The following is a 13,567-nucleotide window of genomic DNA, read 5'->3' on the forward strand; positions in this document are numbered from 1 at the left end:
CAGAAACAAACAGCCAAGTCAATGCAATGCCAGAGTGGCTTTGTGACAAGTCTGAGTGTCCCCGAGTGCCGAGCCACAAACCTGGACTTAAACCCCACAGAATGAACTTGTGTGAACAGACACTTCCTATCCCGTCTATCAGGGCCTGAGAGGATCTACCAGGATGGGATAAAATGCCCAAATCCAGCCACACAAAGCTTGTAGAAATTAGCCAAGAAGACGTGGCGCTGGAATTGCAGCCAAAGAGGCCTCTATAAAGTGCTGAATTAGGGGACTGAATACCTGGAAGGAGAGATTTGAGGTCTTGATTTTGAATACATTTATATAAACCTTCCTGAAAACACACTTCCACCTGGTCATCATGGGTTACTGAGTGCAGACCGATGGGCAAAACTGGCAAACGTATCCATTTAAAATGAAATCTACAACACAAACCGTAATTTGTGCATTAAGTGAAGGGGTCTCAAAACTTTCTCAATCCGCTGTGCATTTGCTAAAGCGCTGCACAACCCCACAGTACGGACCACCAAACCTACCTTACAAGTGAAATAGTAGAAGGGGACATTAAGGGCAAGGAGAGCTTCCATTCCAGCTGGACGTGGGTAAGAGTCGTGCAGAAGTAGCCCATACTCTTGGGTGCTAAAGAAAGAGACCACCAAGGCGTCCTCCTGCAGGAAAACAAAGAAAAAGTTTCATCCACAGCACAAAGAACACGGAGATGCAGCACCGCGTATCTCAAGTCGGAAAAGAACGAGTGCAGGACGTCAGGACAGACATGACCACAGCAGCAGACACTTGGTGGTCTTCAAAGTCTCCTCAGTTGCCTCGCCACATCGTTTGTTTTTTTTATTTCCCTAAATATCAGACGTCTGCTAGACGAACCATAAAACGCAACTCACAGCCTAAATCAGGATTTGCTTAAACTTGTCCTCTTGGTAATCATTTCAGTACCCGCTGTGGCACCTTCTACATTTTAAGGAGACGGCAAACACAGCTTTACAATAACCGTAACTTGGACGTTGACTTGTACCCGTTGCTGCCCTCAGATGGAAGGCTCGGCTTCTTGGAGACAAAAACACAATTTGTGTAGGAGAGGCTTTATGTACAGTCAAAGTAAAGAGTAAGTGACCCCTAGGAATTCTCTCGGTTTCTGTCCAATTCCCACATAACACCTGGTGGTATCTTCATGTCAGTCCCCATAATGAACACACACCGTCTCCTAGGACTCAAGACACACAGATTTTCAGAGAAGTGTTGGCCATATTGAGTAAATCATTCAAAGTGTGAAACTCAAGGCTGGTTTAAAGTAAGTGAACCCTAAGCTAAGGACTTTTGAAAAAGCTCATTGCAGTGCGAATTTAGCACACGTGGAGTCCATTTAATGAGACGAGTTCAGAGGCGTGGTGGCCCAGAATGACATGAGATCAAGTTGGAGCTTTTTGACAAGAAGCACATCCAGATAGGAATCACGCCTCGCACTAAAGAGCTGTCTGAAGAGCTACGATGGAGAATTGTTCATCTACATGAGGCTGGAAAGGGTGAAGAAGTCATCTCCAAGATCTGAGATCTTACGTCAGTCTACTGTTAGGCATGTTGTCTGTAAGTGGAGACCATGTGGTGTTGTGGCTACTCGGCCTAGAAGAGGGCGTCCTGCCAAGATGACCCCAAGAGCACAACGCAAAGTCAGCAATGAGGCCAAGAAGAACCCTAGAGTGACAGCAGAGGACTTGAAGAAGTCATCAGAACTGGCTGACATCTCTGTTCACGCGTCAACTACACACAAAACATCGAACAAGAAAGGAGTCCATGGCAGGACACCAAGAAGGAAGCCACTGCTATCCAAAAAAGAACATTGATGAACGAGCACTTGGACACTCCACAACGGGACTGGGAAAATGTCTTGTGGAGTGAAGAAACCAAAATGGAAGTACTGGGAGGAACAAGCAGAACTTCATTTGGTGTAAAAAGGGCACCGCATATCAACATCAACACACATGGTGGAGGAAGGAACATCAGGATTTGGGCCTGCTTTGCTGCATCAGGGCCTGGACGGCTTTGCCATCATGGAGGGGGAACATGAATTCACAAGATTAGTAACAAATTCTCCAGGATGACGTGAGGGTGTCTGTCCACCAACAACATGAGGCTGGGTGACGTAACAGGACGACGAGCCCAAACATCGCAGCACATCCACAGCACGATGGCTTCAGAAGAACAAACTCGGCCTTGTGGAGCGGCTCAGTCAGAGCTCAGATCTCAGTCCTATGGAATGACCTGAACAGAGAGAGAGACGTACACAGAAGACAACCAAAGAATATGGAGGAGTTAAGGTGGCTCGGCAGGGAAGAAGGGGCAAAAAATCCCCCCCCGCGCACACGATGTGCAGGTCTGATCTGCAGTTACAGGAAGTGCCCACCAAAGGAGGGTCAGCCAGTTATGAAATCCCAAGGTTCACTTCCTTTTTCCACTCCCACTGTGAACGTGAAAAGAGTCGAATTGTTTGTGTGTCATTGTCTTCAGCTCATCGTGTATTTCGGTACCCATGATGTCACTTTTGATGCCCAATTCATGCAGTAAAGCAGATCAGTCCAAAGGGGTCACATACTTTTTACTTTGACTGTATGTTGGTACTTCTTGGAAGTTGCCAGCTACAAAACTATTAAGGCGACAGTTTAGCTTTGAAGAAGCAGACTCCTGTCATGAGGACATATTGAAAGATGGCAGCTCAGCTGTTCAGCCAGGTGATCCAACTTCTAGGAATAGATGTGGAATGAGCAGAGAAAGCCTGCCTGCCAGCCTGACTACGCACGAGGTGAAGGAGCGTTTGACCGAAAGAGGAGCTGGAATGGTGAGGCAAGGACTACAAATGACATTCTGCACGAACCTAGGGACTAAATAATGGAGGAGAGAGACGGTTCAGGACGTTTGTGGTGTCACTTCTGTTCCAAGTGAGTTCAGCAATGTAAATAAACTTAGGTCCATAACTGGTGTTGGAGAAAACAAATCCTGAGCTCAGCGTCCTGAAGACTCTCTGGACTGCAGCAAGTATGCAAGAAACTTACTACAGGCAGTAAAGACCAAAGTCCTGCACTCTAATCACAAATCGGACAAAGCTTTTATGACTACGATCATACATCCCAGATAACTATACACTCTGAAAAGGTGAAGTAGAATGATCTCAACTCAAAACTGGACTACACAAGCTCTGTCCACAACGTATCCAGCCATGTAATATGAAAAACAGACACATTTATTGAAGAAGATACAAGAAACATTGTACACAGGACAAGGACACCTCAGTCCCTTTCAAAGTGGGCACCTTGGGACCTCCCACAGTTCTCTTCCACTGTTCAAAACACTTGGCAAAATCGCCATCAGCTGCCTTGTCGTATTTTCCTGAATCTCATCGACAGTCTGAAATCGCTTCCCTTTCACGGGCGATTTTACTTTTTGGGAAAGGCCAGAAGTCGCAGGATGCCCAATCTGGACTGGGTGATTTGATGTTTCGCCACTCATTGCATCGTCCCTGAAAGCCTTCTGAATCATCCAAACAGTTTCTGCGGACAAATGCTCAAGCTTAACACAAAAGTTGATGAAGATTTGTTGCTCTACTCGCACAGTCATTTTGAAAGCCACAGCCACACAGTACACCTGCTCACTCAATGGCGTCTAGTGCCCCGTCATTGTTCACGCTGGCACGTTCCAGTCTGCTGTCCATGGCTGCCAGGTTACACCGAAGCTGCACAAACCGTCCTCGTTATATTAACCATGGCTGGACTTTTTCCAGACAGACATTGTATTCAAGCTGCCGAGTCTCCGGGTCAGAGGATGCTGCCTGCATACTTTAAATCAGGTAGACACCAGTCGCTAGAAGTGATCTTTGTTACATTTGTTATAAGGTAGTCTTATGCCTGCCTGCTTATGACTGCTTATTTAGGACATTTTACAGAAAACTTGGGGCCCTAAAAGTGCAAGTATTATAAAACTCTCCAACTCCAGACTGATGGCATACTGGTGTCGTGATCTGGGGAAGTCTCAAAGGTACAGGTATCAAAAGGGGAGAAAACACCATCAAAAACCCCCAGCTAGAAACCCAAAGGGCCGAGACAAATCCTCACGAAAGGACTAATTTAGCAAAAAGGCTGTGCAGGCCCCACAGCTCCAACGAGCACAAAGGAGATGCCTGAAAAGGCAAAGCGGTAACCAGTACAGAACCCAAAATCATACTCAAAAACAGAGCAGAGGTTCAAAAATCCAAGGAAGTCACAAAACAATAGAAAAAGCAAAAAGCACAAGAACACTGCACTCCACTGCACTGCATGCGCCCCTGGCAGTGATTGGCAGGTGGCCCTGCCCCTTGGGGAGCCACCCACAAAACACAAAGGGCCATTTTATGACAGCAATGATTTTGAAAACTATTACATTTATATCCCTCCATTCATCCATCCATCCATCTTCCTAACCTGCTCATCTAGGACAGGGTCACCTAGTCCAGTAAGCAAGGCAGGGACAACACCTGGACACAACTCCAGACTTGGAACAACGTGACACAAAGAAATAAAACCCTAAACCTCATGATAAGACTCGTGTACACCTGTGTACCCAGCAATAGACTTGTCGCTCTATCCAGGGGTGAATCCCACTTTATCCCCAGTACTGGAGGGTCAGGCCCCAGGCTCCTGCAACTCTTAATTGGATAAAGTGCAGAACAGAAAAAAAAAAAAAGGGTGCAGTTTGTCAGGCCAGAAGGGGAATTGTTGTCATTTAGGAAAAATTAAGACAAGACAGTAATGACTACTACGTGTGACAGAAGAAATGAAACACCCAAGTTACACGTTTAACAAAACCATTCCATGGAGCACAGAATAAAAAACACCCACCTGCTCACCGCTGTCACACTTTTCTGCTTGGGACAGAGAGGGCATAGTGAGCAGGGTCTCGCACACAAAGAGTCGCTGCTCACTTTCATCCCAGAACTGACTGACCGGAAATCTGCCGCACAGTTCACTGGCCTGCAGCCGCCCTCTGCAGGAAAAAAGAAGAAATCGTTACGAGTAAATACTGGAGAATCGTACCGGGAACAGCACTAGAAATACAACTGGGGTATTCACTTGCACTTTAATGGCTACGATAGATGTAGACACGGCGGCAGAATCACCGGCTGAAGCTACGGAATTCAATCACAGTCCTGCAGGGGCACGGGGGGCTGCAGGCTTTCACCTCAACACATTTCTACATTACAACCAATTTATTCTCTGCTAAATCAAAATGGACTTAACTTTGGTTAGATAGATAGATAGATAGATATGAAAGGCACTATATAATAGATAGATAGATAGATAGATAGATAGATAGATAGATAGATAGATAGATAGATAGATAGATATAAAAGGCACTATATAATAGATAGATAGATAGATAGATAGAGTGAAAGGCACTATATGATAGATAGATAGATAGATAGATAGATAGATAGATAGGAGGGCACCATAAGATAGATAGATAGAGTGAAAGGCACTATATAATAGATAGATAGATAGATAGATAGATAGATAGATAGAAAAGGCACTATATAATAGATAGATAGATAGAGTGAAAGGCACTATATAATAGATAGATAGATAGATAGAGTGAAAGGCACTATATAATAGATAGATAGATAGATAGATAGATAGATAGATAGATAGATAGAGTGAAAGGCACTATATAATAGATAGATAGATAGATAGGAGGATAGATGGATAGACAGATAGATAGATAAACAGAAATGAAAGGCACTATATGACAGACAGATAGATAGAGATTTGTCCTCAAACTTGGCTTTTTACAGAAGCTTTTTAAATAACACACACACACACTGGTCTGAACACCCACCTGAATGAATAAAATGGTGGAAAATTAAAAAGAAACCAAAGTTCTGCCTTGGCAGATGCTGCTGGTATAAAGGAGCCCCCATACCCCCCACCCCATTTCTTCACACTTCAGCTGAATGATTCCTTGTCTGGGAGTCCTCAGTGTGAGTGTATCATGGAGAAGATGTGCAGCGTTGTTCATAACGGCACTCAGCTTTGTCATCATTCTCTCCTCCACTAGTGGCCAGCAGAGACTTGTAGAAGATGGTTAACTCACTTGTTACAATTCAGAGCTCTTAGTTGTCCATTTAGTTTTAATTTAAATTTGGTTTTAATTGTTGCTAGTATCTATTCTTAACCAGCCACGGCTAATGACGAAATACAGATAACGAAGAAGCCACCACCTTTCCAGCTAACTTGGTTCCACTTCAGTTGTGAATGTGAAGTATCTGTGTTAATAAAATGTTCATGAAGTGCAAACCTAATGTGTTGTGCTCCACCAAACATATGGACGATATTCTCAGACAAGGAGCAAGTAAACTTTGTCTTGGATGGATGAAAGCACCAATGAGCTGTAACCCGAACTGAGGTCTCACTCTGTGCGAAGTGTGATTTGTGGTCTTTCAGGCGGGGACTTTGGTTGCTTACAGGAGGCCTGATCCTTCACATGATTAGAGCAGGTGCTCTGTGCGCAGATAGGAATTAAAAAGATGGTATTGGGGTCTTAGAAGAGCACAGCCCGTATGTAACACAGGCTCAGATGGTAGTTACCCCTAATTGGAAAGTAGTGGAGTATTTAAAATGGCGAGGGGCCTTCTAGGAGCCAAGATGAACAAATCCTGCACTTCAAACAGCAATGACAGGCATCAACATTCGCAACTGAAGAACTCGACGATGGCTGTGCGGCTCCGCTGGCTTCTCTTCAGCCTGGATGTGTACGTATAAACGATTATATTATTATTGTTAATGGGAGGTGAAAGTCGTATTATTTATAGGTGCATCTCAATAAATTAGAATATCATCGAAAAGATAATTTCAGCAATTCAATTCAAAAAGTCAAACTCCTGTATTATAAAGGTTCATTACCCACAGAGTGAGATATTTCAAGTGTTTATTTCTTTTCATTTTGCAGATTATGGCTTACAGACTTCAGTATCTCAGAAAATTAGAATATTTTTTATAAAGATCCATATCGTAGCCCCCTGGTGTCCCACGCCACTCAGCTAATGAACCCAAAACACCAGCAAAGGGGTCCAGAGCCTTGAAATGGTCTCTCAGTCTGGGTCAGTAGGCCACGCAATCAGACTGCTGACTTGACTGTTGTCCAGTCATGGAGACCCTCCACAAGCCACAAAAGGTCACCGCTAAAGACGCTGGCTGTGCACAGAGTGCCGTGTCCAAGAATATCAATGGAAAGTTGAATGGAAGGAAAAAATGCGGCAGCAGAAAAAGGGGCACAAGCAACAGGGGTAAGCGCAGCCTTGAGAGGACTGGGAAGAATTTGGGGGAAGATTCCCAAGGAGTGGACTGCGGCTGGAGAGCCCACCACACACAGACGTGTGTATCGGGGACGTGGGCTACAACTGTCACAGCACTCCTTGTGTCAAGCCACTCCTGAACCAGAGACAGCGTCAGAAGCGTCTTACCTGAGCTAAGGAGAACACGGGCTGGACTGTTAACAGCTCAGTGGTCCAAAGTCCTCTCTTCAGATCCATTTGGAACTCACGGTCCCAGAGTCTGGAGGAAGACTGGAGGAGCACAGAATCCAAGCTGCTTGAGGTCCAGTGTGATGATTTGAGGAGCCATGTCACCTGCTGGTGTTGGTCCCTGTGTTTTATTTATCAAGTCCAAAGTCAGAGCTGCCGTCTACCAGAGCACTTCATGCTTCCCTCTGTTTAATGGAGATGCTCATTTCATTTTCCAAGCAGTGCCAAAAGTACCAATACCTGGTTTAATGACCATGGAGTCACTGTGCTTGATTGGCCAGCAAACTCACCTGACCTCAACCCCATGGAGAATCTATCAAGAGGAAGATGCGAGACCGCAGAGCCAACACTGCAGACGAGCTCAAAGCACCCTGGGCTTTCTTAACACCTCCATGCCAGTCATTCATGCCAAAGGAGCCCCGACCGGGTATTGAGTGCATGCGTACACAGACATGCCTTTGAACAACCGGCCGACATTTCGGTATTAAAAATCATTTTCTTTTTATTGCTCTTCTGTGAAATTCTCATTTTCTGAGATACTGAATTTTGAGTTTTCATTACCTGTAGGCCATAATCAGCAAAATGAAAAGAAACAAACGCTTGAAATATATCACTATGTGTGTAATGAATCTTTATAATATAGGAGTTTGACTTTTTGAATTGAATTACTGAAATAAATGAACTGATATTCTAATTTCTTGAGATAAATATCTGTTTGCACTGCACGTCTCTCATATCTGATTATTTCTGAAGGGGTCCCAATACAGCGCAGGTTCAAGTACGTCCTGCATTTCTCTAAAGAACACAATCCCAGGCAGCCAGCGCCCTCTGCTGGAGACACAAGCAATGCGGTGAAATGCCATTTTCATTATCAGCAAGGACTGCCTTCTAATTAGTGAACGGGTTGGAGTGAAAACCCTGCACAAAAACTGCTCAGGTTATGGGAGTACCCCGCAGGGAAGCCATTCAGACAAACGTGCAGAATGCTGAATAGCCTTTCAGCCGAGAGACAGAATATCTTATGACCAGAAGACAAAGATGGAGAAGGAACGGCTCCCCTGCTTCTGCTGCATGGAGTCATTAAATACCAACCATCAGATAATGGCAGTCATTCCCAGTTTTCCTGAACCCACCACACCAGTGCATTCAAACCTTTTTTTTTTGTCCACACAGTATGAAGAACAGAATTCACACAACAAACAAGAACCTTTCAAGTTTTCGTACACAGATACCCAATTATTTGCTCGTATTGTAGCACAGGCCTACTGCTGTCTGTGCTACCGATGAAGACGTTTTAATTTTTATAATTGATTTCCGCCGTCCGCCTTGCGTTTGGCCCTCCTGCCACGGCAAAAAAAGGATCAAACGCTTGAATTGTTGTCCTCATTTGCTCGTTTTTGAGGATGTGATGCACTTCAAATAAGCCGCTTAATTAGTCTCGACCGCCTCATGAAGCTGTGCCTCGCTGAAATGCCCGCTGCCGCCCAGATGGCTCTCGCACTCCTAATCCCAGTGTCATTCTTCATCTGCATGACTAAAGCAGACAGGATGGTACTTACTGTATCTAAGAAGATTTAATTAGGAAATATCAAAGGCAGACAGCACAATAAAAAATATACAAGAGCGACGCCGAGCTCTCAATCAAACAAACAAATCCGGTTTCATAACAAACACTCGTGTGAAAAAGTAAGTACACCCCATGACATGTTTTTTTTAACATAGATTTGATCTTCCGCTCCACCCGATTAAGTCGAGTAGGATAACAAAGGCCAGACGGGGAGCTTTTGCTGTTTTCGCAGCTACTGCCAGCACGGCTACAACAAGAGATGCGTGGGTACGAGAAAGGAGCCGGCAGTGGAGGGACTGCGAGTGTTGGCACAGCTATAGCGCTCCTAGCGTGTTGTTTTGCAGATCTGCCATCATCAGCCAGCACTGGCAGCGCTGCGTATGAGCAAAAAAATCTCATTCAGATTGTAATCGCACGGCCAAGAATCAAATTCATATTCAGTCTAGGACCACGTAGAGTACGAAAGACACTCGAATCTGCTTTGGAAACATCGAATTTACGTTGAATGTTTGTGTTCTACCTTATTTCTTCTTATCCTTTGTTTAATTACATTTATTTATATTTTGACACCGCAGGGACTGCACCTAATTTCGTTGTATTTGTTACAATGACAATAAAGATATTCTGGATTCTCTGAGTCACATCAAGGCAAAGTCAGAATGTAGCCACCAGGTCCTTTCATTAGAGAGGCCTGTCTTTTATTTCAATCTCGGGTTTGGTTTACTCTTTGTTCTCTGATCGAAAGGCCTTCAGAAAGAAGGTTCTAGATGTCAATGAGGCTGGAAAGACATGTGAAAAGATCTGCAAACAATTTGAAAACCAACCATTCCACTGCCCTGAGGTTCATCTACAAGTGAAGAACATTTCAAGCAAACAACAACTTGCCCAGTCCAGGCCGTCTCAGTAACACAACGCAGGGCACTCAAAGACGGCTCTAAGAAGCCGAGAGCTTCATCACAGGACCTACAGGTAGCTCGTTCCACGGTTGGCATCAAAGGGTAAGAGTTTACCATTAGAAAGTGGGTGCACATATTAAGTCTACCAGGAGAGGGCCTCTTTGTCCAGAAGGAACTTTAAGGTAAGAGTAAAGGTCGCCCATAAACACCTAGGCAGGCATGAGGACGTCTGGGACGATGTGCTATGGGCAGACCAGGCAAAGAGAGATTTACTTGGTCACAGCATCAGAAGACACGTTTGGCACAAACCAAAGCTAGAATTTGATCAGAAGAACCTGATGGCAAACTGCAAAGCATGGCGGTGGTAAAGCATGTAGCCATGTATAGTGTACCATCAAAGAATCCACTATGAATTCTTCATTGTAGGCATCAGAGGGTGCTTGAGAATAATGGGAGACCACCTGTCAGATGATTGAAGATCAACCAGAAGTGAGCCTTGCAACATGAAAATGACCCCAAGCATACCAGTAACTGCCACCAAGAAAAGAAATGGAGGGTTCAGGAATGGTCAAAGCCCAGATCTGAAATCCCATCGGGATGCTGTGGTGGGATTTAAAATGGGCCGTGCCATGTAAGACTCTCCTCAAACGTCACACAGCTGGAAGAATTCTGCACGGACGAGTGGGAAAAACTTTCTCCCAGTTGATGTCAGAGACTGCTAGACAGTCCTAGAGACGCTCAACTGCCTGATGGGATCGGGTCAGCACGGGCAGGCTGAATCCCTGATTTAAACAGTTCAGACAATTCCATACGCAAAACAGGGGGTCACTAGCTGGTATGAGATAAGCGGCCTAAAAGGAGCCCACCGAGTGCGTGCCTTTTGTGTCTCATTCAAAATTGGTGTTTGTCTGTTGATAGTAAAATCTGAAATATCGTACCCTCTGCCAGAATACAATTTTCCTCGCCACTTTGATCTGATTGGTTGCAGCCCACAGTCGCATATGTTTCATGAAGGCTAACGTGACACGCTGTAATCCGGTAAAACTTTACCCCTCTCACCTTTCTGATTCTTCTACTTGCAAACTTTCACTTGGAGGGCGTCCCGTAAAGAAGTCAAAGTAAGTAAAAGTGTCCATCTCCACGTCATAGAAGTAAACTCGCGAGTCAGGACTTCCGTCAGCCTGTAAGAATGAGGAAAAACAATTAGGAGGCGAAATCGAAGAGTTACGGGTCACAGCAATGCGTCTGAGCTCAGCCCATGAGAAGGTATTAGCGTACACACGCTTTCAGCAATCAGTCATTTGTTTGAAGTTGTGAGTCTTTCAGGTTTAATTGACGTTTTCATTCATTCTGGGTTATTGTTTTTCATGACATTTAAGTTGGTTTCATTGGTGATTTTTGGCATTGTTTACTGGTTTACTGTGCCTGTAAATGCACGGATGTTCCTTGTGGGTGGGGCCCCAGGAGGCGGGGCCATTCCTGAGCCATCCCACTGGCTATTTAAATCGGCTGAGCAGGCTGAGGAGTTTGGGATCATTCATTTGTTGGACTTTTCTTTGGATTGACTCTTTTTTTCTGGCATTTTGCTTCTGTTTTAAGGATTCTGATTTCTGAAGTGTGGATTTTTTAGGCAACTCAAATGTGCCTCTTTTGCCCTTCTTTGTATTTTCTAGCTTTTTTGCTAATAAATCATTTATTCAAAAAGATCTTTGTTTGCCCCTTTAATACAAACCAAGAACTTATGGTCAAAACTCACCCACCCCACCTTTTTGGACCTGCTGCAAGTGAAACCAGCAGGTTATATTAGAGGCCTGGCTGAGTTCAGGTGAGCCTCTCACAGGCGGACCAGTTAGGATTCTGCTCTTCATCCTCACTTATTTCAGGAGGCTCCACAACCACTTTGCCTCTTAGGAAGGTCCACTTCATGACAGACAGTGTGCTCTTCATCAGCGACAAAGAAGGTCTGGTAAGCTTGCTACTTGGTGCTCAGAGCTTTTCATATCTGATCTTTTAAAACTCCACAAACTTAAAAAAAAAAAAAAAAATCCTGTAGGGTCCTAAATGTCTTGTATATTCTCAAAAGTGACGCATATGCAAACAGGTCCTACATGCTTGGTCGAAAGCCATCAGCAACTAAGAGCAGGCAACAAGACGAGTTAAAATAAGCTTGGAAAACTGGGGGCTAGAAGAGCCGACAGACAGATAGAAATGAAAGGCACTATATGACTGACAGACAGACAGACAGATAGGATAGATAGAATGAAAGGCACTATATAGCTAGATACATAGATGCTATTATAACAGACAGACAGACAGACAAACAAGGCACTATATGACAGCCAGACACAGATAGATAGATAGATAGATAGATAGATAGATAGATAGATAGATAGATAGATAGATGGAGTTAAAGGTACTATATAATAGATAGATAGATAGATAGTTAAATAGATAGATAGAAGGCACTACAGGGAGTGCAGAATTATAAGGCAAGTTGTATTTTTGAGGATTCATTTTAATATGGAACAAACACAGTGCTATCAGTCAATCCAAAATGTTAATAAACCTGAAACCTGAATGTTTCACAACGGAAATGTGAGTGTGAACATCATCAGGGGAATACATATGTGCGCACAATTATTAGGCAACTATTAGTGTGCAGATTTATTATGCAACTAAAGGAAAAATGAAAATGTTCCCATCTCACTTGTTTATTTTCATCTGTTATAGTGAGAATAATAAACAAACACCTCAAAATTTACAAATAAACATCTCTGACATTTCAAAAAAAAATCAATCAATCAATCAATGACCAATATAGCCACCCTTCTTTCCAATAACAGTCATAAGCCTTTCCATTCATGGAGTCTGTCAGTTTCTTGATCTGTTGACGATCAGCTTTTGTGGAGCAGTGACTACAGCCTCCCAGACACTCTTCAGAGAGGTGGATTGTTTTTCTCCCCCGTAAATCTAGCGTTTAAGAAGTGCCCACAAGTTCTCGATAGGGTTTAGGTCAGATGAGGAAGGGGCCATGTCATTATTCCTTCATCTTTAAGGCCTTTACTGGCTGGCCACGCAGTGGAGAACTTCGATGCAAGTGATGGAGCATTGGCCTGCATAAAAATCATGGTCTTCTTCCTGTATCACTGTTTGAAGAAAGTGTCTTCGAAAAACTGGCAGTAGGTTTGGGAGTTGATTTTGAGTTCATCTTCAATGCAAAAGGTCCAACTAGCTCATCTTTAAAAATACCAGCTCATACCAGTACCCCACCTCCACGTTGGAGTGGAGCTCTGTGCCCATTACTGATCCACAGGTCCATCCATCTGGTCCATCAAGAGTCACTCTCATCTCATCGGTCCATAAAACCTTTGAAAAAATCTGTCTTCAGATATTTCTTGGCCCAGTTTTGACGTTTCAACTTATGTTTCTTGTTCAGTGGTGGTTGGGTTTCAGCCCTCCTTACCTTGGCCATGTCTTTGAGCACTGAACACCTTGTACTTCTGGGCACTCCAGGTAGGTTGCAGCTCTGGAATATGAAAGTACTGG

General features: G+C 44.0%; 1 protein-coding gene across 3 annotated transcripts in view; it reads right to left on the minus strand.

Moving 5' to 3' along the window:
- The window catches only part of ift140 (intraflagellar transport 140 homolog (Chlamydomonas)), a 116,850-nt gene that overhangs the window by 55,223 nt on the left and 48,060 nt on the right, over nt 1–13,567 (minus strand). For all 3 annotated transcript variants that reach the window (XM_039776167.1, XM_039776168.1, XM_039776166.1), the window contains exons 15-17: nt 11,081–11,202; nt 4,881–5,025; nt 537–668 (exon numbers count right to left, since the gene is read on the minus strand). In XM_039776167.1, coding sequence (XP_039632101.1) covers nt 537–668; nt 4,881–5,025; nt 11,081–11,202 — 399 coding nt within the window. The remainder of the gene's footprint in view (nt 1–536; nt 669–4,880; nt 5,026–11,080; nt 11,203–13,567) is intronic.

The sequence above is a fragment of the Polypterus senegalus genome, chromosome 13 (assembly GCF_016835505.1).
Source record: "Polypterus senegalus isolate Bchr_013 chromosome 13, ASM1683550v1, whole genome shotgun sequence".
Taxonomy (NCBI): domain Eukaryota; kingdom Metazoa; phylum Chordata; class Cladistia; order Polypteriformes; family Polypteridae; genus Polypterus; species Polypterus senegalus.